The 27,533-nt window shown below is 49.8% G+C and overlaps 1 protein-coding gene across 5 annotated transcripts; it reads right to left on the reverse strand.

Moving 5' to 3' along the window:
* Nucleotides 1-46: 46 nt before the first annotated feature.
* On the reverse strand, nucleotides 47-27,514 carry PDE1B (phosphodiesterase 1B). 5 transcript variants are annotated; one of them, XM_071221024.1, is made up of 16 exons: nucleotides 27,348-27,514; nucleotides 27,138-27,260; nucleotides 10,912-11,025; nucleotides 9,833-10,015; nucleotides 9,613-9,679; nucleotides 9,139-9,255; nucleotides 6,783-6,923; nucleotides 6,293-6,393; nucleotides 6,070-6,195; nucleotides 5,844-5,945; nucleotides 4,727-4,847; nucleotides 4,319-4,400; nucleotides 3,860-3,968; nucleotides 3,220-3,256; nucleotides 2,623-2,739; nucleotides 47-2,092 (listed from the first exon to the last, which is right to left on the reverse strand). In XM_071221024.1, exons 2-16 carry the CDS (start codon nucleotides 27,245-27,247, stop codon nucleotides 1,910-1,912), a joined length of 1,710 nt encoding a protein of 569 aa, XP_071077125.1. In that variant the 5' UTR covers nucleotides 27,248-27,260; nucleotides 27,348-27,514; the 3' UTR covers nucleotides 47-1,909. The 5 variants fall into 5 exon arrangements, with proteins under 5 accessions (XP_071077125.1, XP_024431381.2, XP_071077127.1 ...); XM_024575613.4 differs by having other exon boundaries at nucleotides 3,220-3,350; XM_071221026.1 differs by lacking the exons at nucleotides 27,138-27,260; nucleotides 27,348-27,514 and adding exons at nucleotides 14,714-14,818; nucleotides 15,540-15,677.
* Between the last annotated feature and the right edge of the window lie 19 nt (nucleotides 27,515-27,533).

A 27,533-nucleotide genomic window follows, 5' to 3' on the forward strand; every position in this document is an offset into this window, starting at 1 on the left:
AGATATCACCACCTGGCAGGGCTGCCCTGCAGCTGTGAAACCCAGAGCTGTAAGGCTGGTCCAACTGTGACTTTGCTCTGAGCACCATCTGCTGGACAAAAAGGGGAACTGCACCCTGGCACAGCCCATGGGAAGGAGGGGGTGTTGTGTTTTGGGGATGCCTCTTTGTCTGCCCTCCAAGCTTCAGTGATTCCCAGACTTCAGGATGTGTTCTCTCCTCCGCTTGTGAAGAGACTGCCACCCCTATTCCAACCCATTAGCAAAGATGTATTGAGAACATGGTAGCTATTAACTAAGAGGCCCCTACTGGGAACTGGGAAGGTCACCTCTCCCCCTTGTCCTAGAGAAGGGGCCAGGGTAAAAGACAGAAGCTGAGCATAGGTGAAAGAACTTCCTCAAACACCATAGCCAGGCTTCTCCTGCCCACTGCTTTTGATTTTTCCAGGTGGTGACAGGGAGAGGGAAGGAAGGAAGGAAGGAGGAAGCAGTTTCCCCCCCCCTCTTTACTTAAGCATTTTGATGGAGAAAAGAAAGGACCTCAGAAGTTTAAGGTCCCACATCTGCCCTCCCTACTGTATGCCCTCAGGCAAGACCTCACCTCTGGACCTAAGCTTGTCCACTATCTATATAACAGGGAGAACACTGACCACACCAGGGTTTTATCGAGCTTAAAAGAGACAGTGTATGTGAAGATACGCGGTGGACTTCCAACCAGTGGACACTAAACACAGCCATGCATGGTCTCCCTTCTTTATTGATCTCTGACTGTAGCAGGGTTCTGGGAGACCAAGGGCAGGGGTAAGTCACATGCATCTCTGCCCCACTCAGGGTAGAGTAGGAGGGACAGGTAGCAGGTCTAAGAGACCATGGATATGGACTTCACACGAACAGGACCCACTGTACAAATGCATGGTTAGTATTTACAAGAAAGGAGAAGGGAAGTCACCTGGTCTTGGGCCTTTCCTGGGACAAGGTGGGGTGAGAGGAGCCTGAGGAGAGGAAGGGGCAGGGGTCCTGGCTGGGCTTTTCAAATGACATGACAGCAGCAGCCCTGAGCCCCTCCCCATCTGCCTTCTACCAGCCACTCCCCACTTGTCCTACAGGAGGGACCTCTTAGTACCTGCAGCTGGGCCAGTGATGGAGGGTGAGAGAGGGGAGGGATCCTCCCCCACCACTCACCCTTGACCCTGACCCAGCCACTCTCTCCTGCCTGTGCTCATAAGATGCATCCTGAAGGTGCTTTGTTGGGGAGCCTCAAAGCACTTTACAGACATTGGTCGGATGGGAGCCTCCCAGCCCCAGGGGAGAGGAAGAAGTCAAAGGGCTCAGGCATCAGCCATGGCATATGGCAAGCCCCAGGGGCCTAGACCAGTCCCAAGCTCTTGAGCACCCCAGGAAAGACCTCCTCTCAGCCCCTGGTCCTTGTCTCCAGCTGCCATTACAGAATGGGAGAGAGGCAAGACTGCAAGGAGTCGAGCTGGGGATGGGGCTGAAGCAGCACAGGTCTAGGGTAAAGAGGCTATCCCCTTCATTCCCAGACCCTAGAAAGATACCATGCCCTGAAGGAGCCCACTTCCCTCCCCATACATAGGGCTCTAAAAACCCCCAGCTTTCTATCCTATTCCAGCCCTTCCCAGGGGAGGAAAAGGGGGACCCAGACCTTCCAGCTAAGATCTGGGGTGGGGGGCTGAGGGAACCCCCAAAATGTATTGCTTAGAAACTTGGAGGCAAAAAGGATGGGGGAGGGCCCAGGGGCTGGCATCTCTGACCCTCCCCCCGGGCCCTGGGAAGCCTCTAGGAAGCTCCCCTTTCCCACACAGCCATCTGGCCACAGGGGGAGTCCAGAGGCAGGGACATGGGCACAGTGACCATCTGGAGCCTGAAGTGCCCCAGTCTTGCTGCCGGGAGATTAAAGTGCGACCCAGTGGGTATCGGGTGGGGAGGGGCCCTTCCCCCAACCCCACAATCTCTGGCATTTGGCCTTCGGGTGGGTTGTCTGTTCCTCGACCTCCATGCTCCCTTGGAGCAGATGGGGGAGCAAGTCCCAATGGATGGTGCTGATGACATCAAACATTTTGGACTCAATGAGGACCTGGGGAAAGAAAGAGGGGTCTCAGTGCTTTGATCCTTGTCTTTATCTCCAGCCTGACTTACCTCATCCAAATCCCACCCAGGTCCCTATTCATGCCACATACAGGTGTGCAAAAAAAAAAAACCCTGCAAAAGGCTGCCCAGCCAAGGTGTAGGCAGGAGCTGCAATCGAAGTCATGCCAACTGACCTAACAGAGCCTCGTACCCTGGCTAGTTCCTTTTCCCAAATCCTCACAAAGATGCTACACAGGATGGCTGTACCCTTGCTCAGGACCCACCTTGCTCTTACGAGCCACCTGCTTTCCAACTGCAGGGGCTGGCACAGAGGGCTGGAAGTATTTCCCTGCTTCCCACTCATGCCCTGACTCAGTTCTATGTGTTCACTCCTCTACTTCGTTGCCTGGAAGGAGGTCGGGAGAACCTCACATCCATTGAACTCCAGAGACTCTTCAAAATGCCATGTTGGGCACCCAGGTCTCCCTACTTCCCCCCAATATCAAGACCCTCCCCACTCCACCATGACAGGCTCACCTGGGCCAGCCCCAGGCTAGTCCAGATTCCCATTCTGATTGTGTTCATCTTCAGCCGGGGAGGGCGGAGCCTCCTCACAGGGAGACAGCTCATCAATGGACATCTGGTTGGTGATGCCTGCAGAGGGGTATGAAGGAAGTTGGGACCAGACCAAAAAGTAGTTTTCCACACAACCCAAGGAATGTGTGGAAAAAAGGGATTCTCATGCATCCTCCTACTTTCAAGCTGAGCTATATTCAACCCCTGCCCACTTGGGGAGAGCCTCTCCAGCCTTGCTAAAATTCACAATCCTCAACTCCCACACGAAAGAAGAGATCTCCCAGCCAGAGCCACCAACTGACCCAAATCTACAGGAGCACCCTTTACAGACCATAATGTGCATAGCTCCCCTGAGCTGTGAAACATGGCTGTCCCTGTTCTTTCTCCAGTCCTCATTCTAGAACAGTCCAAGCCAATCAGCTAGTCAGTCTTTCCTGTGATCTAACTTTAGATCCTCCTGTGATCAGCTCCATTCCCAACTCTAGGAGTCCAAGGGCTGCTCCAGGAGCTACTACTTCCTTAGCCTCCCAAGGCTTCATCCCCCACAATGGTACCCACCACTCGCTGCCTGCTCCTTCCATTTCTGCTTGTTCTCCTGAATGTATTTGATCCAGGTAGAGCGGAAGCTGATCACATCAGGGTTGGGGTCTCCTGCTTCCACATCCAGAGAAGGCTGGCGCCACTGGAAGCTAGAAGCAGCACCCCCCCCACACACACACACACAACTCCAGAGGTGAGACCCAGCCCACTCCAGAACCGCCTTCACAGCCCTCAGAGTGGAGGGGATGGAAGAGCAGGAGGGGGCTTAGGGAGCCTCTTCCTTCTCTTTTCCCTCTGCTAGGTACCCTCCAAGTCCCTATCCCTCTCCTCTCAGATTTCACCCCTCCCTCTCCAGACCTTCCCTCTTACTAGAAGGAAAATAAAAACAAGATTAGCGGAAAGGCAATAAAGGCAGAGCTAATGGAAGAGACAAAAATATGGTGAAGGGAAACACAGGTGCAAGTCACATGCTTCTGGTCCCTTGATCCCTTTCTTCCTCCCCGTGTGTGACACGCAGCAGAGGGGCTCCCATGTTTGGGGTGGCCCGCTTCTCCACCCTCCCCCATGGCTGTACCTCCTCCTTGTGAGTCTGCCCTCTCTCTGAGTCCAACTTTCCTTCCCCAGAACCAGGAGACACGGCTATGCCAGTCATCCTCACCTGGGCTGATTTTTAGACTTGGAGTCCTCATCCGCCAGGGGCTGGACACTCTTCTCAGCCACATCAGTCAGCACAGAGAACGTGGGCTCCACGATGAAGTCGATAAAACCTGCAGTGAAGAGGGTAACACCATGAATATGTCTTACCTGGAGGGCCGAATAGTGGATATGGCTGGCATGGCACTGACCCTTGTCTGCGTATGAAGCAGAGTAACCAGCAGCTGAATAGTTCCCAATGGAGGCAGCCTTTGCAGTGATGTCTTTGTGACCCCAGAGAACTCCTCCTCACCATGCGCCCCCCTGGACTTCCACCCCAGGGCCCCATGCTCTAGCACAGCAGCCTAGCCTCTACAGGAAGAATAGTTCTGAAGGCTGGAGACTTGGGGAAGTCCTGACCTGGGCCTGGACAGCATTTTCTTCTCTTCCCAATCCTCTCCTCCCTGCAGGAAAGGATACTCACCAATCTGGGACTGTGCCACGAGAGTAGAAGTGCGGTCACACAGTGGAGAAAAGGGCAGACCTAGCTCTGCCTCCTTGTCACCCTGGGGGAGAAGACAGGTGGGGAAGCTGGAGAGGATACCTCAGAATACCAGATCCAGGGCAAAGCTGGGGGTGGTAGAGGGTTGTTGTGAGAGAAAAGGAATTTCTTTGCCTGACACCTGGAAATGAGTGATATGCAAATAAGATGCCCCTGTCGTCAACTACTGTTCAGCTTTTAGGCTGATGACACTTTAGCCCATAGGTTTGGGGGTCAAGTGAGAAGCTGCAGGGAACTGAATGAAGATCTGGAGTAGAAATATGGAAAACTTGGGAAACTAAGGGGAGAGAAGGCCCCCTGGGTAGGGGCTGGGCAAAGATGCCATGGTACCTGGCGGAAGAATTCCTCCATGAGAGCCTTGGTCCAGCGGCTATGAACTGACCACTGCTTGGTTGGGTGGCTGATATCTGCAGCATGGAGCAGCAGAGACAGGGCCTTGGACTTGTCAATCCTGGTCAAGGCAGATTGCAAGAGAAGGGAGACTGATCTTTAAGGAAAGGAAACCTGGACCATTTCTAATTTCCCATCACATGCCCTCTCTCAGATCCCTCTCAGGTAACTTCAAACACCCTCTGGGGCTACACACACATGCACTCACATATGTACAGCAAGCAGCCCAGGCTCTAGAATCAGAGGTCTGGGCTCAATCCCCACTATCCCTATCACACCCTAGTTGTGTGACACAAAGCAAGTTACTTAAATTTGCCATATTTCATTTTCCTCAATCCTAAGTGGAAATAATAGCAGAGTCTGCCATGTAGAATTGTTCTGAAAATTAAATGACATACCACACTGAAGTACTTAGAAGAGCGTCTGACACATAATAAGTGCTCAGTAGATGTTATCTATAATTATTATCATAATTATTATTTTCTGGCAATGATATGCTCTGACACTGCACACTCTCTCACACATAGACACATTAACACACACCTTCAGGACACACACATGGTCCGTTCTCTCTTACACACATTTAGATACTCCCACTTTTAAGCAATATTAGATATAATTATGGCATTTGTTCTGTGCTTTTGTCTTTAACCTCACATGACTCTCTCAACAGCCTTCTTAGAGTACGAACTGGTGGCAAGATGTTGAGGAAGGAGGCACACCATTTTCACATTTCACAGAGAAGGGGATGGTTCCAGAGGGGTTGAATGATTTTCCCAACATTCCATAGTGAACCTGTCCTGAAGCTGAGAGGGCAATGCCTACTGCAGACTCCCAGCCCACAGTGCTCCCCAGCAGCCCAGCTGCCTGGGCTGTACACAAACCCAGGGCCACGCACACACATGTCACACACACAGATACACTCAGCTATCTGGAGCCAGGAGGGCTTGTACATCCAGATAGAGACTTGGTACACCAACTACCCATGTGTGTGCCCCCCCCAATTTACACAACCCTCACTCTGGCCTAGCCCCAGCCACACCCCACCAGATGCCACCTCTCTAGCTGCTGCAAGGCTGTCTTCATGGATTTCACTTGCTGGAAATGGCAGGACATGTCTGTGGCCAACACCATCTCAATGACCAGGGCCCGTAACTCTCTGAATAAATGGAAGCAGAAAGTGGTCAGCCCCACGGCACTGCTGGCAGGAAGTCCAGGAGGTAGAAAGAGAGGGTTGGGGGGAGAGGTTCTCTTAGGGATGCCCACTCCTGGCTTCTGCTCACACAAACTCATCCCTGGTGAGGTTGATGAAAATGTTCATCTCGTCATCCTGCATAATTCGGAAAACAGCGCTGATGTGGTGATTCTCCAGCACTGAGCGGTCATTGTACAGGATGGCACATTCTGACCTGCAAAGCCAAAGGTCATTGTGCTCAGCATCCTGTAAGTGGAAATTCTGGCAACCTCCCCACATCCACTCCTGCCCTGCCACAGCCCGCCCCTCACTTGGTCTGGATGTGGAAGCTGTTGGTAGTGCCCGTGTGCTCATAGTCGTGGATGGCTGCTGCAAAGATGATGGCCAAGGTCTCGATCTCTGACAGGCAGTGCTGGGAGAAAGAGACAAAGGATGAGAGGGGGCCAACACCCTGTGGGTCACTGCCCAAAGACCTCCACATACAGGCTAGGCCACTCAGGGCCTCCCTTCCATTCTTCGAGGCCAGCTCTTGGGCTAATGCAAGGTTTCTCAGCTCCCAGGTTGGCCAAAGACCCTCCTCCATCCCCGCCTGCAACATTCCCACTGCATCCTGGCACACATCCCGTGAAATTATGGTACACCCAGGAATTCTCTAGAGTAAGTCCAGTTTGACTGAAGACTGTGGGATGCCAAAGGAGAGGAACCAAAGAGAGAAGAATGGAAATTGGAGGATAGCCTAGATGTCCTAGTTATGCAGCCATAAACCCTGAATCACAGAAGAGTTATCTCCAGGGCACCTACCACCATCCCTGTGCGAAGCAAGAAGCAATGAACTGTCTGGGTAACGTCAGCTGCGTGGATCTGGTTGTGGTAAGGGTTCTTGTACTTCCCATAGCCTGTCTCCAAAGCATCCAGGAAAGTCATCAAAAACACCGTGGGAATCTGCAGTAGGAGGGAGGAAATAGAGCTACACGGAGTCTCTGCAGGAATGGCAGGAGGCCCAGGCCTGAGCTCAGCAATGCCATCTTTCTTTAGAAGGCAGCATGGCATAAGGAGAGAGCACTGGCTCAGCAGTCAGGTGAACCTAGGCTCACATCCTGGTTCTACCACCTGCTGGCTGTGTGACCTTGGGCAAGTCACATGCCTCCCTGTGCCTCAGATACTTAATTGCAGAATAAAGATACCACCTCCTACCTTGAATTTAATGAGATAAGTACAAGGCACTTAGTAAGTGCTCTCTAAAGAGCAACTATAATTATTATTATTTTCCTAGAGATTTTTAAGAAAAGGAAAGACAGTTTTCCTCCTACCTTCTAACCACCCTACCCCAACCCAATCCAACATCACGGAGAAGGGCTCAGAAGCTTGGAAAACCTAAGATGATGTAGGGAGGACCCTTCCTTCTCTGGGAAGCCTCCTCCCCACCCCACCACACACACACACACACACAAGCACCAGGAGCCAGTGCTCTGTCTAGCTGCTCAATTTTGTCTCTGTCCTGCATATGCTCTTAGGGTATGTGTGCCTCCTTCAAAGGCTCAAGGCTCCTGGAGGGCAGGGCTGGTGTCTGCACCTGTCCCTGGATCTCCTGAGGCTGGGAGGAGAGTAGGTTCAGGACCCAGAGAAGCTTCCGTAGAGATGAGCGATAGTGATGAGACACAGAAGATGTGCCACTCATCAGTCAGACCCTAACATCCCCCACCCCCACCCCTGGAGGGCTGTGCCCCAAATTCAGGGAATTTTAGAGGACTGTTTCCATGACAACTGCCCTCACTTTTGTGTTGCCATGGCATCCCTAGAGGGGAGGGGAGGGGAGGGGAGGGGAGGGGAGGGGAGGGGAGGGGAGGGGAGGGGAGGGGAGGGGAGGGGAGGGACAGAGCAGGAGAGGAGAAGGAGAGGAACTTGGTGCCCAGGAAGGGAATGTGGAGTTTGAGAAGGATGGCTCCAACTGGGGGCTCTACCATGAGTGAACACTAAAGCAATAAACACTCTCTCTTTCTGTCTTGGAGCAAGGTGGACTGGGGCTGGGCCAATCCTAACCTGATGCAATTACTCCTAGGGTCCTCCCCAAACCAGTCCTTCCAGGTAAGAAGTGGAGTTTAAGAGAAGCCGGTGCCTGGAGTAGGTCTGAGAACCAGTTTGAAGAAACATGAGCTGGGGAAAGTCTTAGGAAAAAGAGGACCCTGTTGTTTTCTGTCCAGAGAAAATCCCAACTGAGCATCTTGGGAAAGATGTGGAAACCCCCTTGGGAGTTATTGTAAAAGGAGGAGTCAGGGCAGAGGAAAGGCTTACATGCATCAATGGTCTGTTACAGTGAAACGGAGATACAGGAGGCGGGGGGGGGCCCTTCAACTGGACTCCTTTGATGCCCCCCCAGCTGCCATGGACCCCTCAGGACACACAGTTCCCTCTGCTCTAACATCTAATGCCCACCCACCCCTACCTAAGTCCCCACTGCAACTCTTCAACCTCCCTCACCCTCTACTTCCAACTGTGGTTTTTCCACATGGAAATGTTTTTCCAGCCTTAATTTCCAAAAGACATTCCCTCCTAGCACAGGATCTGGAGAGGACTTTAAACCTATATTCTTCCTGGCCAGCCAAGCTGAAGAGCAAATGGAGTTCACATACCCTTCCTCCCCTTGTACAGTCCTCCTACCCAGCCCTGCCAAGAGCTGATCCTGTCCATAAATTTCCTTAGACAGACACTAGCACTGTGGGGGAGGGGTGATGGCCAATTTTATTCCCTTCTCCCCCATCCCAAACACACAGAGAGACTCTGGTCCCAAAGGGCTGACAGCATCTGGACTCTAGGCCTCCAGTGTCCACAGGCAGGAGACAGGACAGCTGAAATGGGGAGGTGAACATCGAACCAGCCTGCTGAGGTCGAGTTAGGGGAAAAAGTAAAGGGGAAGAGAACAGAATCCTAGACTAGATGGTTGCAGACCTAGAATCTTTGCCTAGGAAGCAAATTCAGATCAGAGGCTGGGACTGCAGCAAGTGAAAGGAAGGCTAGACTGGGGTGGCCATGAGGAAACTACCCTGATGGTGAGACTAAGGGAGGGAGCCTGTGGAATCTACTTGTTGGAAATCTTCTAGAACAGGAGTGTTGGGAGTGGAGAATCATGTCCAAAGGCAGGGATAGGATGCTGCCCAACCTTAAAGCGGCTGATGAGGTTATGCCGAGTCAGTAACTCAAAAACAATCGTCCTCAGAGCATGGTCATCTGCTACCCGGTTCAAGGAAAAGACATCAAAGCACCAGAGGTCCAGGTTCTGTAAAGAAACAACAGTCTAGGCAGAGAGATTCCCAAGGGGAGCATCCCAGCAGCAGCAAGGGTTGCAGTTAGACTTCAAGGAGGACTTCCCAATGATTAAAGAGTCTTGGGAAGCTGGTAAACAAAGAGGTGGTGAAGTGGACTTCCTTTTTCCTGGATATTGCTCAGTATCAGACAGACAAAAAGGCAGCAGTTTGCCTCTGGAGTGGGCAAAAGTTGTTTTGAGGAACATGAGAACAGCGGTTAACAGGGAAGGCAAAAATCACCCCATAAACAGGGTCCAAAAGTCTCAATGGCTATTTTCACCCCCAACCTTTTCTTTCCCCGCCCCCCCCCCCATAAACCCAGGAATCACCTTGAGGCAGTTGAGGACCGCAGTGGAATAGGTGGGACCCACAGAGGTGTATGTTCTCCGGAACATCCTAAGGGAAAATAGTAAAAAGAAGCCCAGGTAGGGAGGTCTGCAGAGTGGACATGTAGGGCCAATACCACTGGTGGGGCCTGGAAGACCAGGGTAGCTGGGGAACAGGGATGGGAGTAGAGGCAGAGGGAGGCTGAGCGTGGGAGAGCCTCACCGTTCCACGAAGATCCCAGCCTGCACAGCGTGCACGATGCTGCGGAACTTGGGCTTCTCCTCTGCTCGGCGGCCTTTGGCTCGGGCCTGCTGGGTGAAGGTGGAGGCCAGCCAGTCCCGCACCTCTGAAGGCACAGCGTCTGACCGAAGCTCCTGAAGTTCGTCCTCTGTGTCCAAGATTTGCCTGAGGCCCCAGAAGGGGTGGTACAGAGGAAAGACATCAAGTGCTTCCACAACCTCCAGCCCCTGGGCCCAGGCACCCCCCACACCTCAGTAACTCTCCGGCCAGCTCTCTCCCTTCTCGGTCCCTCCCGAGCCTTTCTCTCTCCCTGTCTTTTTATTTCCGTTCCTCTGTCTCATGTCCCCCATCATAAAACAGGTCACTACATGAGGTAGTGAGCACCCAACCCTGGAAGTGTTCAAGCAAACACTGGAACACTACCTGTCAGGGATGCTAGAGACCAGCAGCAGCATCCAGCAGAGAAAAAATGCAAGCCACATATAAGTAACTTTAAATTTTCCAGCAGCCACATTAAAAAGGGAAAAAGAAATGGGTGAAATTCATTTCAATGATAAATTTTCTTTAACCTAATCCACCCAAAATATTATTTCAATGTGGAATTGATATAAAATGTATCTATGAGATATTTTATATTCTTTTTTTCTAAGGCTTGGAAATCCAGCAAAAATATATAAATACCTACACATCTCCATTCTCAGTTGCCACCTTCCAAGCCCTGACAGCCACATGACACCAGTGGCCCCTGCAGGGCAGTGCAGGTCTGCAGCGACCCCACATCGGGAGGAAGGTCGGGACTAGGTGAGCTTTAAGGTAACGGTCTTCTCTCTCTTTCTTGACACCTGTGTTTGCCTTTGTCTTTACAACTGTGTCTGTCCCTCTACCTCTTTGTCTCTGCGGATGCCCATCCCACTCCTTCCTGTTCTGGCCCGTCGCGGGTCTCAGTCTCTGACTTTCTGTGTGACTCCCAGTCCCTGGGTTACTGGGTCTGTCTGGCATCTTTCTCCTCTGTGCGTAGGTCTCTCCCCGCTGTCCAGCGTTGCCGCTGTCACCACTCTTACCGAGTCTCGTCTATATAGACGGCCTCCAGCAGGGAAGCTGTGTACTCCAGGTTTTTCTTCAGCTCCTCAATGTTGACCTCCCCATTCTCCAACTGCTTCACCATGTAGCGTAGCCTGGGAAAAGGTGCGGGGGACAGAGACGTCTGGTTTGGGCACTGCGACCCTGTCACAAGGACAGGATACCTTCTCACAGAGTGCGTTTTAAAGAAATAGCTTCAGTCTTCCATAAATCATTAATCACTCTAACAGTAAGACTAACAGCAGTCAATGTTTTTCACCTCAGGCTACTGTCACTGCTTATATTAAATTTATCTACCCCCTGGCCAAGTTTAACCCCAGGCTTTTCCTAACTCCACTGTCCCCACCCACCACTGACCTCTTGACTCTCCCCTTTAGTTAGTGTTTCCTGAACATTCTTGTTTAGACTGCCTGGGGCTCAGCAGAATTAGGCAGGTACAGGCCCCTGGGGTGATGTTTTGGGGATGGTCTGCTTCATAGTCTGAATAACCAAGAGCGGAAACTGCTTATTTCCCCCATGAGAGAGGACTCTGGCATCAACAGCAGTCAAAATCAGTACCCAAGATTCTTTCATTATGTCTCTCAGTCATGGTGGGGAGGGAGGTGCAGGTCCACAGCCCCTCTGTCCCTGGCAGAGATGGCAAAGACACAGAACAAAGAGCAATCTGAATGCTTTCGCCTGGCCTCACTCCATCCAGGCAGAGCTAATGGATTATGATTCCAGAATCCATCAACCAGGACAAAGCAGGATTAACCCCTGCCTGCCCAGTACTAGAGAGAACCTCTGGCAAAGGGTGACTGTACCCATCCCCTACCTCAGCCCTGCAGCAGCTTTCCCCCAGAGCCGGCGGGGGGGGGGGGGGGGGGGGGGGCAGGACAAGGGTCTCACTTATTGAATGTGTTGCCTGAAAAGACAATCCCCCATAGTTTGCACTCATGAATTCTGGGGGTTGGTGATTAACTGGGAGGCTTCTTAGAAGTCTGGTGAGTCCAGCCCAGGCAGTCAAAAAGCAAAGCATTCTGACTTTAGATGGCGATTTTAAAGAAAACAATTAACATTCCCCTCTAACTCTTTCCCCTAGCCATGCCCCCCCCACCACACCTAGATGGGGGTCAGGTGGTGGCCATCACAATTCCCCACTGAGAGGGGCTGCAGAAACCCAAGGTCACCCTCTGAGTCAGGGAGGAGAAGAGAATGAGTCAGGAACCAGAGGCTGAAATTAGCATCAGTTCCCAGGGATGCCAGGGGAGAAGAACAATGGCATTCCTGAACAGAAGCAGCTCTAGAATCCCAGGGTCCCAGCAGCTTTGGAATAGGGGTACCCAAAATAGCCAGCTCCAGGAAGCATCACAGGCCAACTCTCACCTCAGGGACCAGCAGTCCTGGCCAAAGACATGTCTGAATACACATGGAGCAGAAGGCAAAGGGGGGAAGTAGGAGGGTGACACTGCAGCCTCCTTAGTGGGCTATCTTCAAACCCCACTTCCAGCCTTCCTGCTGCACCCACTCCATGTGCAGACAGTGGGATCAGTAAAGCTCAGAGGCGGCTGGGCCTTCAGTAGGTAGATAGGGAGAATAGAGGCTAGACAACAGAAAAGGCTTTTCCAGCCAATGAACTAGAAAGGAGGGTCTGAGCCAGTATCTCCCAGAGTGCCGCACCAGCCCTGGCAGAACAAAGAGGTGCATTCTGCCTTTGGAGCCCAGGCTCTAACCAGGCTTCCCTCTCCTGGTCAGTCCCCACGGCCAGGGGCCATCAAATCCAGAGACACATAACCTAGGAAGAAAGACATCATGTCCCACATACTCCCAGACTCCTGTATTAGCCCTAATCTTCCACTTTGGTCAGCCGTTTTTACAACCAAAAACTCTGCCTCTAGGGGTCAATGCCCTGTATCAAAGTTTTTTTCCTCGACCAACTTCTTGAAGCACACATCCCAGCTCTCTAAGTGAACAGTCAAGCCCACGGGTGCTCATTTGCATGTATTCGCATAATCACTAACAATGCTGCCAGCTCTACATTTTTAAAGTGCTTTCTCCTGCATGATCTCACTTTATTCTCACAATGGGCCTGGGAGGAGGGAGGGAGGCGGGAAGGAATTGCTATCCCTATTTCCAAAGCACAAACCAAGGCTCCAGGTCTGGGAGGCAGCAATTTTGGATTCAAACCTATCACTTCCTGGCCTTGAGCCCTTGAGCAAGTCACTACTTTTTTTTTTTTTTTAAGATTTTGTTTACATTTTTTTTAGAGAGAGGGGTAGGAAGGGAGAAACATCTATTGGTTGCCTCTCGCACACCTCCCACCGGGGATCCAGGTCTGCAACCCAGTCAGGTGCCCTGGTGGGGAATTAAACCAGCAACCTTTTGGTTTGAGGGTTGATGCCCAACCCATTGCGCCACACTAGTCAGGGCAAGTCACTAATTCCTAATCAGTATCTACCAAAATGTGGCCTATAGACTAACTACTGGCATCAGAATCACCTGGGATACTTGTGAAAAATTTAGATTCTAGGTCTCACTACATACTTATGAACCAGAATATCTGAAGGTATGGTCCAGGGATCTGCATTTAACAAACATCCTAGATGATTTTCACGCACATTAATATTTGAGTCCCTTTTAGAGCCTCAATTCCTTCATCTGTAAAATAGAGAGGATGATAAAAGAAAAAAAAACACCTGTGAAGGGCTGTTACTAAGAGGATTCAGTGAAATAATGTATGCAAAAGGCCTGGCACATATAATGGTTCTGTATAAATGTGATCTGAATTGGAATTAACTGACCAGCATCATGCTGGCCCTCCTCAGCTCATAGCTCACTCCCTTCAAATCCAGCGGCACCTGCCTTCTCTATCCCAAGTCCAGAAGAATGAGTCTAGCCCGGATGGAGACTGGTAATTAGGAAGTCCTCTAACAGAGGAAACAGGGAAATGAAAATTGTCCTTATCTCTCCTTTACAATTGCAGACCTCATTGGAGATTCACAATCACCTGCTGAGGGAGGCGGAGTGACTTGTTCAAGGTCACACAACTTGTCAATGTCAGCCAGATCAGCAAGCCTACAACTCACTACTGGAGCTTTAACTGTGCCCCAAACACCAAAGGTGTCGGACAAAGGGAGCTCAGTCATGGAATTAGCGTGGAGAGAGGCAAATTGCACTTCACCACAGCTTCTTCAATCTCAGTCGTCCACCCATCATGAAGTGTTGGTGTCCACTGATGCGTCATAGCCTGTGACTGTCTTGATAGCACTGACAGTGACTTGTTTATCCTGGTTGCTGTGTGCAAAGCACACGGTACATGCTCAGTAAATGTTCATTAAACAAATAAATGGCAAAGAAAGCAGGTTAATTAGGTGAGGAGCTATCTGCAAAAGCTCACAATTGAGAACTCTGAGCCAGGGGTTCTCTCTAATGGAGAGCCTGGGGAGAAGAGTGAGACCATGGGCTGGCTTTCAACACAACGCTCCCTCCAAGTTCCTCCTGCTTCCATCTCTAGATCTTGTCCAGGAGCTCTTTAATAGCTCCTGTGGAAATCTGAACCCAACACAATCCAGACACCACAAGGAGAGAGGGAAAGATTAAAGAATATATTTATTCTTTATTGAGATTGACAAATGGGGGGGTCCAAGGGAACCTGGCCTCAGGCAGCTGGAAGGATCCAAGTGCTGAACTTCACCTTCCTGAAGTTATATACCCCCACGTGCCACTTACTGGTCTAGCAAGAGCCTCTCTGATTCTAAAATCTTCAGAATTAAGATCTCCCCTGACCCCACCCAAAGTCCTCACCTCAACATTCTTCTGCAGGAAATCCTACTCCCTATTCCCACATCAATTTTAATCCAATCCCTCTGATTCCATCCTCAGAAAGTCAGGCGGGAATGGTCCCTTAACCTGCAAAACAGGATAAGGAAAACTGGATGCTTCCCCCTCACCTCCTTCCACATCCACCCCTAGCCCTGTTTCACCACCATCACTTGTTTCTCCGTTAACTTCAGTCCCAGCCCCATGGGCAATGCCTCAGATCTTGACCTTGGAAGGCCCCTGTGACTTCCAGCTCTGGGCAGCCAGCTAGAAGAGAAGGATCCAGGCAGTAATAATCCCAATACCCCAGAAAGAGCTCAGCTTCCTCAGTCCCCACCAGGTTTGGGGGTTTTTTTGGATTACCATATGGCTGATGATCTAGCCTTTTCCAAATACCCCTGCCACTACTTCCAAAACCCACACTTCCAAAAAGATCACTGTAAGTAGAGGGCTCAGCACAGGGCAGCCTTAAACCAAGGGGCTGAGAGTTGTGAGAAGAATCCTATTTCCCTTTTGGGTTCTTAAGACCAGATGAGATTTCAGAGGAATGTGAGGTCCTGGGGGTCAGGAAGGAGAGAAAAGGGGGAAACTCTGCTACGTCATCTACTGTAGTCAAGAAGAAGTGATAAAAAGGAAAGGGAGATGAATAAGAAAGAGAATAAGGTGAAGGGCAAGATGGAAGGTTAAGGTGGAGAAGTACACACACATTCAACCACAAGATGTGATCCCTCCCCTCCACCAAATTACACTGGTGGACACACAGTAACCCCTCATCCTCTTTCCCTCTCCCTTCCTCATCCCTGGTGCCTACCGAAGGATGGGGCCCTGGAGGTGGCTCCTCAGCACAGGAACAGGGTTTGCCATGGGAATCCACGTTTCCTAATTCCAGGCATCAATATTCTGCCCCCAGGGCCTCAGGGCACCAGACAGGAATGAATCCCTCTTGGGCCTCTGACTTAGTCCTCTGGGTCTCAGCAGAATTGAGTGACCCACCAGAGGGAACTTTGGGTAGGAGAACAGGAGGAGCCTGGCTGGAAGAAGAAGGGAGTGATGAGGAAGAGACCTAGCCCACAGCAACTGGGTGAGAGGCCAAGGGAAAAGTTTCACATCTGAATCAGACTGAAAACAAGAATCTGTTCTCAGAAGAATCCCAGAAAGGACAGAAATAGCACAGGCCAGCCCCCTGCTCTGAGGAGGTGGGGCTCCTCTTTGAGGAGAAGGGGTTAGTAGAAGGCTTAAGGGTGCAGGGACAGGGAATCATCTTGAATCTGTCCTAATGAGAAAGTCTGTAGTGGGAGGGGAAGAGACCCTGCAAAAGCCCACAGGAGGGGTCAAAATTCAGCTCCCTCCCAGGGTCTTTTTCTGTGGCCATTCTTCGAATTGATCTTTAACCCATCTGAAAAAAAAAAAAAACGGAAGCAAGACAGGAAGAGAATTAGAAACTGCAGGGGAGAGGCTTGCTGAAGCAAGGGATCAGCGGATCCTTACCCAGTGACCCTTTCAACCAGGAAGGAAGACCCCATAACCTACCCCCACCCCCACGCAGTGAAGGAAAATCAGGGCGACTTGCTCACAGAAACCAAGAGGCTGGGCAATTTACGTTAATACTCCCAGTCCCAGTTTTCTCATCTGTAAAACAGGGATTGGGGGATAACTCTGAACTAACTGGAGAGGGAGAAGAGAGGTGACTGGATGACCAGTGAGACCTGGGAACTGGGACCCCCTCTTCCGCCTCCAGACTTTGCTCTTGCTCAAGTTGGGGAAGAGAACCTGGCCTCTGCAGGGTGAAGTGGATATGTGCACACAGCCCCAGCCCGCCTCTGGATTGGCTAAGAGATGACGTCACACTACAAGTACATTGGGGCTGCGATTGGTCAGCTGAGGGGCTGGGCGGGGCTAAGGGTGAGAGCTGGAGGTGAATCCCAGCACAGTCAGGGAAGAGTTCTGCGCTACAACAATCTCCTTCCTTAATCTAGGGTCTAGGACTAGGGTAACGTGGAAATGAGGAGAGGGAACTACTTGGGGTAAATATTACAGGAAAAAGGGAAAAGAGAACAGGCCAAGAGCTAGGATTTTGTGACAGGAAGTCTTCCCCCGACACCTCCCAAAAGCAGGGAGAAATTAAAATACCTTCTCACTGTGCCAAAGCCTTGAAGGTTTATAAACAAATGAAGTTTGGGAACCTGCTGTTTCTCAGCCCCACTGAGTACTGGGACAAGTGAAAGTGGGCCTCAACCGCAAGGAGAGAAATAGAGGTTAAACATCTACAAGTTGTTTGCTAGTGAACTCCTGGTAGCTATGAGGTGGGGCTGCTTCAGAGTTTGGAAAAACTGAAACCCACAACCTCTGTGTCCATCTCATTCTCTCTGTGCCCCTCAACACACACGCACGCGCACACAAGCTGGTTAGTGTTTTGGGGAGGAAAGGACTAGGCCCAGAGTCAGAGACCCAGAACTGTCACCCAGGAAATGAGGGACAAGTCATTTGGCCTGTTCTGTGGACATGCTTGCTTGGAGGGATAGGGATGGAGGTGGGAATGGGGGCAGCTGCACACCACCCGGTGCAGCAACAAACACCAGGCCAAGCCAGCTCACCTCCCTCCCCTGACTCCAGGCCCTCACTCCAGTATAGGCACTAACCTCAACCCTCCTACTAAAAGGTAGAGATTTCTTAGACTAGCAAAACTTTAGAGGGGATATCCATCCCTCTACTCTCTTGCCCAGTAGAACCAAAGCTGGTTGGACAAATGACTTTACCAGCTCACCCCCACATACATACATGCTGCATCACTCATCCCAGCCTATTATTACTGTTGTTGTTATTAATTGTTCCTGATAAGGATATCAGTAAACTACCATCTCTTTCTTGCAAAAAAATATTTTTTTTTCACACATATCCACTCACCCACACATACACATACACACTACACTCTACCTCTGTCCAAGCTAAGGAGACTGTCCCCGGGCATAGATGTGATGACTCCAACAAAGATGGATTTTTGTTTAGCCCTTAAAGTTAGTTTTTAAAATAGCAAGGAGCCCAGTGATAATGCCTCCCTCCTGGCCCATCCCCAGCTGTCCCCACTTGCACTGGAGGATAGGATTTGGGATGGGATGAACAAAGGATAGGAGACACTGCTTCTGGTCAGACAAGAGGGGTGTCGGTGAGGGCTGGGGGAGTTGGAGAGGTGGGGGTCGGGTGGGGGTGGCAGTTATAGGGGAGGGGTTAACTGGCTGACCTAAAGGCTCCAGAATCTGAGAAATTGAAAGAACCAAGGAAATTATCTGAATCCAATAGAAAGAGGACATGAATTAAAATCAGGAGCCTTTTGCCTACATTTTATCACTATGTGTGACCTTGAGCAAGACACTTTGAGCTCCAGCTTCCTGCTCTGTAAAATGGGTAAGTAAAACATGCTTCACAGAATTCTCACAAGGATCAAATGAGCTCATACAAGAGCACCTTGGGAAGTATAAAATGATGCATGAATACAAAAGGTTATTTAGTCCAATCCTTTATTTAGTTAGTTCAGCAAATGTTTATTAAGAGTCCTCCATGACCAAAGTCCCCTCGGCCCACTCCTGTACCCAGAACCCCTGATGTGTAAAAGCTCTGCTACTACCACTCCAAATGTCTGGGACTTCTCCCTGGCTCCTTATTCCACAGGGCCCAGGAGGCAGTGGAAGCAGAAGCTGGGAAATATGCAGAGCATGGAGCTCCAGAAGCCAAGAACAACCAGATCTCTACCTTATCCAAGCACTGGCTCTCCCCTCGCTCCCCTGGCTTCCCATTGCTGTATAAGCAGCCCCAATTCTTGCAGCTGGCTGGGCACATTGGCGGGGGTGGCTCCAGAAATAAAAATAGCCCCCTAGTGGCAGAGCTGGGGTGCCATCCTGGGAGGTGGCAGGCTTCAGGTTGACATGGCAGCAGTCTCTAGGCACTGGCCCGAGGAGCTGGGTGGAGGGAGGGTGGGAGGAGAATGGGGTAGAGCCTATGGAAGACTGGGGATTAGTGGGGGAAGGACAGAAACCAGGTGAGTGGAGGGAGGTGAGGGAGAGGAGCAGGAGTTACTAAGGGTCATGGAGGGAAGGAAGGGAAATTTGAGAGGTGCTGTAGAAAAGAGTCTGAGAAACACTGAAGAGGGAAAAGAGTCAGCTCACCCTCTGCCTGTGTCTGAAGGCAAGGCCCCCTCTGCCTCCTGACCAGCAGCCCTTTCTAACAGGTGTTCCTGGCAACAGCCCAGCATAGCTCAGGTCAAATGAGGAAGAGGGCAAGCTAAGCAGCTTGAGCCTTGGTCCAGACCAATAAGGATCCAATATCCCAGCTCCCAGACCAGCACACAAATGAGTCTCTTCTCCCTCAGGCTTCAGCCCTTGAGAGTGGGAGGAACTGGGTGGGGTGGGCAAGAAAATCAGAGGAAAGCAAATCAGAGAGGAGGCTCCCAGGACCCAGTCCAAAAGAACTCTTTCTCTGGTTTAGTTGTCCATCCCTCTTCTTTTCTGCACTATTTAATTCTGCTCATTAACAACCTCTAGAGAACCTCCCCATCAGCCCTCCAGACCACATCCCAACAGATGCCCAGCTTCCAGGGACCTAACAGATGTTAAAGGCAGCCTGGGCTGGAAATGTGAGTTGGAAACTTGGCAAGGGACTAACTGCAGGTGTGGTAGGAACAGCACTAAACTGTGCATCAGTGGCATTTGGGTCTGATCCCAGCCCTGCCCCTCACCTTACCAACTATCTCTGGGCATCAGTTTCCTCCTCTGTAACAGTGTCTGGGTTGGAGACACTAGGAAAGTAGGATGCCTGGGTCTCAATTCATCCTGGTTCAAGTTCATCAATGCTTCTCCCAACTCATCCATAACCTGATTCTTAAAGGACAGTGGCTTTTTTTTATCATAGAAAGATCACATTCTAACCTCCATGACCTTTCCAGGAAGTTCTCTTGCATATCTATCTTTAATCCATCTTGCTGCAATCAAAACAACAGCAAGTTTTCTTGGCATTTCAAAGAAAAACAGAAAGGAAGAGAACAGGCAGGACAAAGAAGTTTAGGGAGGTGAGTCTGGTGCAATTTGATTCATTTTATTTCTTTCAGATTGGAATTTCTAAAGCAACTGCTTGAGAGAGAAACAACCTGGACAACACGTTGGCACGAGTGCTCACTCTGTCCAGTCCCCAGTAAGTTTCCAAACAGGGTGGACATAGAGGAAAAAACTAGGGAGATGGTGACAGGTTAGATACACAAGAGTTGATTAAAAAAGGGGATCAAGGAAGCCAAGGAATAGGAATGAAAGGAGAAGCTTCTCTAGCCCCCAGGTCCTGCCTGCCAGAGAATCACTAAGCCCTCTAGAAGCCAAGCTCCCTTCCCAACCTAAATGGTGCCAACACCAGCTGGCAACCTAATCATCCCACTGCAGCCACCATAATTATTTGCAAATCTAACATTTCATTGCAGCTGCAGAACCAACTGACCTGGGATCCTGGCTGTTACCCAACAGCACCACCTGAAGCCCCCCTTTCCAGCTCTTCTCCCAACCTATGTCCCAAGGCCTCCCCCTGCATATGCCCTGGCCCTTTGCCCACCAAGCTTGCTTCTCCACCAAAACCCCAGTCTCTCTCCCTCAGTAGATTTCTCCCAGGCTGTGATGCCAAAGTAGAAGGCTAACCTGGTGTTTTCTTCCCAGACAGGGATAAGCTCCATAGATGTAGCAGGAGCTGAGGGAAGAGGAGAAGCTGTAGGACTGGACTAGGGGAAGAGGTAGGTGCAGGGGGTGGGGGGGCTGCTGTTAGAGACAGAGGGGCAAGAGCACTGGCATTAGGCACCTTCCTGTATAGAATGGATAACATCTCAGTTTTCTCCTTTTCCCCCCTCAGTAGCCTTTCTTCCCCCTCAGTTCCAATCTTTGCCCCACTCAGTATTCCCAGGATCCTCTCCCACTTCTCTCGGACTATTATGTTTTACTCCCTCAGGGAACAATCTCATTATCTAACAACTTCCAGTTTCCCAGCTGTCTCACCTGCACCCCACCTGATGCCCTGGTTTTGTCCCTCTTTCTCTGCTGCTGTCCTGAAGAGAGTTGGAAAATAGCTCAACTTCGGTACCTGAGAAAAATCAGCCCCCTGAGATCCAAAGGCAATTACTTGGCTTCCTCCCCAGAGGCGCTGGGAGGATGAGGTCACTGAGAAGGCAAAAGAAAGGACTTGCAGAATACAGGGGTTGAGGCTGGACTGCTAAGGTGGCCCCAAAGGGTGCCTGCAGCAAACTTACCCTTCACCATCACCACAACACCACCTGGTGAGGGGGGAGCCCCAGGGGTTTTCTGAGTCCTAGCCAAGGTGAGGGAGGAGCAGGAGCACAAAAGCTGAGAGTGAGAGGCTAAGTCTTAGGGAATAGGAAGAGAGAAGGTGAGACCAGAGAGAGAACAAAATGGAGCCTAGCAGAGAAAAAGGGACCAGAGAAAGATGTGGAACAAAGCAGGGATAGACAGAGGAAAGGATGCAGGAAGAATCAAAGAGAACGAAAACAGAGGGAGCAGAGAAGGTAGAAACAAATCCTCGATGACTCCTTTAAAGATTCAAGAGAGGAAAGGCTTCTTGGCTCCTCCATCGCAGACTGATGAGTGGCCCAAAAGAGAGGGAAAGACAGAAGAAAAGAACTCACTTCGTTGAACTCACTGGGCAGTGGGCAGGTGGAAAGGATCTGGAGACATGCAGGCTGCTCTTCTACTGACTCTCTCACCTGGCCTTCCAGTCCCATAGCATCCCCAACCTACTTCACCCCTCTTCTGGCAAAGGTGATAAATGCAACCTCAAGTGTTGGATCTCCTCTCAGTTTTTCCAACCAGCTTCCTGGGGCTCCTGAGCAGGCAGAGTGGTGTTGGGTTGTGAGGGACTTTAGTGATTCTCTAAAACAGAATGTGGCATACCTGGTCATATCATACCCAGGCCTAGCAACTGAGGGTAAATGCCAGAGGACAACTCCTCCAGTGCTCACAGAACTCACCAGTAGCAGTCCTTGGGCTCCCCACACCCACCATGTCTTACAACTGCAATTGCTCCATCCATTTCTAGTTTTTCCACTGGGAAAAGAGGTGATAAGAAGTTAGTCACTCTCTTTCTTTTGACCTCAGTGGCCCACACTCTTTCTAGGGTAGCCTTTCTCCAACCCCACCCAGCCTTCTATCCTCTAAGCTCAGATATCTGCCTCACTGGCTCCAGACAACCATTCATCAACATGACTCTTCCAAATTATATCCCAGACACCAGGACTCAAACCTCCTAAGTAATTCATATCCCCGCCTCTTGAATCTTTATTTTTTCCCTATTGAAGCCAATGGTTTTTGTTCCTTTTCCCCTGCTTCTTAGCAAAGCACGCTCTCCCATGCTAAAAGAACTCCAAACTGTATCATTTAAAAGCCACTTTCGTATGGTTGATAACAAATAAAGAACTGAGATTCAGAGAGGTCGTGTGACTTCAAGATCATGCAGCATGGAAACATGAATTCTGACTCAAGTCTCTCAATATTCAAAATGATCTATGACCACTACCATGCCTCCCTGCTTCCCTCCAGCCACCTACTCTGACCAGAAGTTTGTGGAGTTCTTTCTTTGGTCTCAATTTGATTTCCCCTATTTTTGAACCTCCTCTCAGCTTACTGCAGAAATTTTCCACCCTCTACCATCCGTGATGCCTCATTCAAGGCAAAGCTGATGGGGAAAATAGAGAAATGGAAGCCATCTGATAGGAGAGGGGCATATAAACCCAAGGAGGAGAGAGTCTCTTTGCTGTGAAGAGAAATAAAGAAAGAAGGGCTGATCAGGGAAGGAAGGCACTAAAAATTATCCCTGCCAAGGCCTGGGAGAAATGATGCTCCTTTTTCTCCCAAGGTCCAGGGAGCTCTGCAATCTTCACAGCAGCTTCACAGCCATATGCAGAGAAAGGATGGCAGCACAGTTTCCAAAACTGGTAATAGCCACAGAAGATCACTCATGGGAATACACAAAATAAAGACAAATGGTGGGATAAATCAGTGAGACACCCAGTCCAGTCCCTCAGTTTCCTCCTCCTAACGATTTGATCTCCCCAGAACTGTTAAAAAAAATCTGAGTGTCACAAACACATACACAAGATCACACATACATATTATCCCATTGCCTACACATACACTCATACATCTCATTCATAGATGGAACAATTTCGAATATTCAGCAATACGAATTCAGCATACCTTCCCCACATATTTATTATCAGTCTGCCAGTCACAAACACAAAAACAAAGAGGCATCGTCATAGAGTTCTGACTCCACACACTGTCCCTGGCATGTACATCAACCTTTCCCCAAACACATATGTATACATGTCAGGCATTCACAATCATTCTGATACATCTCGTTCATACAGCCAGATAATGTCGTTTATGTATCCTCTCTGTAACTCCTTCAGTCCCGGGCTCGGTTCCAGGTACTCAAACCCCACACCTCGTAAACATCACCTTCTCAAAAACAACAACAACGTCTCCCTTCCTTCCACCCCCATTTCCTATTCTCCCCTCTGCACACAGGAACACACGCACCACAGAATCAAGAGACAGGACAGGGCTCCATGACGTATACACATATAATCATTAATTCATTTGTTCATTCTTCTATTTATTGAGTGCCTATTATGTTTTAGTTTCCACACTAGCCTCTGACAAAACAAAGATAGGCAAAAATAATCCCCAACTGATCCTTGCTCCAGCTCAGCTGTAATGACCTTGAACCACAGCTTAGGACATTGAGCATAGACCTTGAAAGTCCTGAGTGTATACCATGTGAAGAAAGAAGAAGGGAAAGGGATTTTTGTCTGTACTATTCCAAAGGAAGAGGAAAGTTCTGTCTGTAAAATTCCAGGACACACTGGAGCAAAGAGAAGAGAGTGATGCTGGTGGTGCTTGTACTGTCCTGGGAAAGAGAGGGAAAAAAGTATATATTTATAAAAAGTATATATATATACTTTTTTCCCTCTCTTTCCCAGAATAGTACAAGCATACATACACATGCATACAGGTTTTTGTGTGTAACCTCCAAAGGAAAAGATTAAGCAGAAACCAGAGTGGTAGATGGTAGAATTTTACCACTTGGGAGGGTGTAGTAAAATGAGGACCAGGGTGTTTCCTCCACTTGATGGAATTGAACCAATTAAAATCTCGTTAGGAGCAGAGACTATGTTCATCTTGTCCAGCACTATATCCCCAGCATCCAGCACATCACATGGCCCACTGGAGACAATTAATAGTTGTTGAATAAACAAATGAGTTAAGGATAGCAAACTAATCTCTGCTCATGGTTTTTCTTGATTCCCAAAAGACAAGGGAAACCCCTTCTATTCCTAATGACCCCCCACACACACACACTCCTGAAAGCTCTCTGGTCTCAGAGAAGTGGGGACAGACAAGTGCACTCCTTCATCTAATGTGAAAGGTGATGAAAGTCATCCTGGTCAACCCTTCATCTCCAGACTGCCTGCCCCAGCCTCTCTCCTATCTCAGCTTGAGTCTGCTTAGTTTGGAAAATTTTCCTACTAGGTAGAGGTGAAATCCCACAGTTAGAGACTCTCCAGCTCATATGCTCCTGAATTTGTCTTTGGCAAAGTGCTAGTGTAAGAAACAGAATTCCTGAATGCCCTTCCCAAAAGGAAATTGCCCTGTACAATTATATTATATGGCTTTTTAATCAGAGGCAAAAACACCAGGCCTGGCCTCCCTAAAGAGAGTCTAGATGTCCTAGATTAGAAATGAAGAATATGGGGGTGGGGGTTGTTAAGTAGGGGAACCAAGGCTTTTATACACTTATAAATATATATATTTATATATTATATATATATATTGTTTTCCATCTGCCTTCATTTCTGTTCAGTACTCAGTACTGAGATAATTATGTTCACTCCCCCCCACCACCATTTCTAGCCTAAACAACCCCTTCCCACTCAAACCCATTTGGGAACAGGTGGTGATTGGGGTTGGGAGGAGTGTTCTATTTCCATTTAAAAGAGAGAATGCCTTTTCTGTTCACCTCCTTCAGACACTACTCGATCCTGAGTTCCCCTCTTCTACCCAGCAAAAGTCCTAACTCCTTTTATCTCTCTTCATCTGATTGGCAAAGCCTCCCAATATTCAAACAGGGCCAAACCCAGTAAGCCATCAACTTGAGATCTTCCTTGATACAAAGATCTTTCTCTGCTTTGGGAAAGTGAGATTTGGGATCTATCTTGGTGATTAACAATGAGGAGATGGTACTTTTCTGGTTAAGTTACTGCACACAAGTAGCGCTTTTAAGGTTCAGATTGGTAAAGTGAGTGAAGACCAGAATAATCTAATCAATATGATTAGTGATCCTTGTTCACTATCATTTCCTGCAAGGACTTGTCAACTAACAAATTATAGGGGCAGCCGCCTCTGCTCCCTTCCTTCCCCAGGTTTCAGTGCCTCCTCTGGGGATCCTCTTCTCTCTCCATTTAGAATCTCTCACACCAAAGGGAGAAATAACAATTTGCTCCTAGGAAAGACTAGAGTAGCCAAAGAACACATATGCATGACCCATGGACGTGGACAATGGTGTGGAGGGTGGAGGGGGCAAACGAAGAAAAATTGGGACAACTGTAATAGCATAATCAATAAAAGATAATTAAAAAAAGAAAAAGAAAGGTATGGGAGGTGGTAAAACCTGCTCTTTTGCGGGACCTGTTACCTGGAATAGAGGCAGGGGAAATATACGAAGACCACTAAAGCTAAGGAGGAGTTATCCCAGGATCCCTTTTATTCTCCCACTTATAAATCCTGAGGCCCCTTCTCTGCCTTTCAATCACTTTCTTACCTGCCCCTCTTCCCAGTTTAGTTACCATTAACAGAGCATCAGTTTTCTATCAAGAATCAACCAGTGCTCCTCCCAACAAAAATCAATTCAATCCGGTTTTCCAGTTCTTCATCCCAGAACTCATTCCAAGGCTGCGCTTCATAGATCCCACAAACTGCATTGGCTGGAGGCAGCAAAGGGGGTGAACTGCGAAGCACATTTGGATTCCAAGCCTTGTTACCACTATGCCTCAGTTCTCCCTCAGGCCTCTCTAAGCAGCTGGTACGTAAATCAGACCCACCAACCCAGTAAAAAGGCATCATCTTATCGCTGCAAGTGAAGTATTTTTTAGAACAGCACAATCACAAGCATCTATCTTCCTCTTACCTCATACCTCTCTCTCTCCCTCTCTCTCTCTCTCTCTGCCCCCCCCATCCTTCTCTGCCCAGAGCCCAGAAACAGAAAGCTTTGGTGCTCACTCTTGGGGATACTGGGGAGGAACTGGGTGTAGGGGCTATGTTTCCTGTACTTCCTCAGTAAACATCTACAGCATCTTTGCTGTGTCCATGGGGAGTCATTTCAGGAACAGGAGCACCTTCCCTTGTTCTCTGCTTAAGAATCAACAGACTGCAGAGATTCCCCACTGGCAGCTGACTGGGAGATAAACATGGTGCATAGCTTGTATTTGACCAGATCCTCTCCTCTGACGATCAGGAAGAAAAGTTCCTTTCTTCCCTCAGAACTGTAGTATGGGATGCCTGAGTCCTTCCTTTCCTCATTTATTCCTCCCAACATGCCCTCATCCTGCAACAATAAGAAAAGATGCCTAAATGTGCTTGGAGATCCTTGGAAGAACCTATAGCAACAAAAAGGCTATGACGGTTACCTTGCCCCTGTCGATCTTTCTTTACCACTCAGTTTCCAGGAAGGGGCTCTACCCCCTTCCGCCAGATCCCAGGTAGGGGTTTCACCACTTCTCCAGATCCCAGGAGGGTGCCCCATCATTAATAGGCAGAGTGGGGCTCCAGGCCCCAAGAGAGATGAGCCGCTCAGGTATGGGACTCCCCCCCACCCCCATCCCATGCAGGATGCAGGAGGCAAAAACTACCAATCCCAGCAGAGGTATATATAACCCACAGGTTGGCACAAGTATCCGCAAGCACTACATCTGCAGCTGTGTTCAATCATTCTACTAACATCTCTGTGACCCACAGACACTCAGGCACACACATGGATATGTGTGAGTCAGCCTGGCACCTCCTGAATGCTGCCCATCTGCAGCCCTGCCACACTGCACCGCACATTCCGCGCCGCCTCTCCACGCTGTGTGTCACCGGGGGTCCACAGGCACATCGTTAGCTTTGCAACTCCTAAACCCGCTCTAGACGGCCGCTTGCTCCGCACATGCCTTGCACATGTGGCCTGGCCACCCGTGTCAGAGCAGCTTATTTGCTCTCACCTGCCAACATGTGTGCCAGAGAAAATCCACCAGCCCGACTCCAGCCTTCACCGCCCTCCCCCCTTTTCAGGCTCCCTAAGATCCCTTCCCCCCACTCCAGGCCCGGGGACTCACAGCGACCGAAGCTTAATCCACATTTTCTTGCTGGGGGCTGACTTCAGCTCCAGGGGTGACGGACAATCCGACTCCAGCATCTCTGGAGGGCTGTGAGGGGACAGCTCCATGCTCAGCCTCTATCTGTGGAACAGAGGGAGGAGACAGCACCACGGCTCAGACTTAGCCCCTAACCGAAAGACCCTCACCCCCATTGCAGCCCCTTCCCACCTGCGGCTGGCGCGGACCAGCCAGGCCGACGTCTCTAGGCTTGGCCCGAGCTGGCAGAGCTGCAGTTCCTGTGGCTCCTCCTCTCCCGCTGCCCAGCCGAGCTCTGGGCTCCCAGTCCGAGCTCTCCGCGCCGCCGCTGCCGCCGCGCTGCCAGAGCCGCCTCCTGTCTCTCCTCCTCCTCCTCGG

Source organism: Desmodus rotundus, chromosome 3, assembly GCF_022682495.2.
Source record: "Desmodus rotundus isolate HL8 chromosome 3, HLdesRot8A.1, whole genome shotgun sequence".
Classification (NCBI taxonomy): Eukaryota; Metazoa; Chordata; class Mammalia; order Chiroptera; family Phyllostomidae; genus Desmodus; species Desmodus rotundus.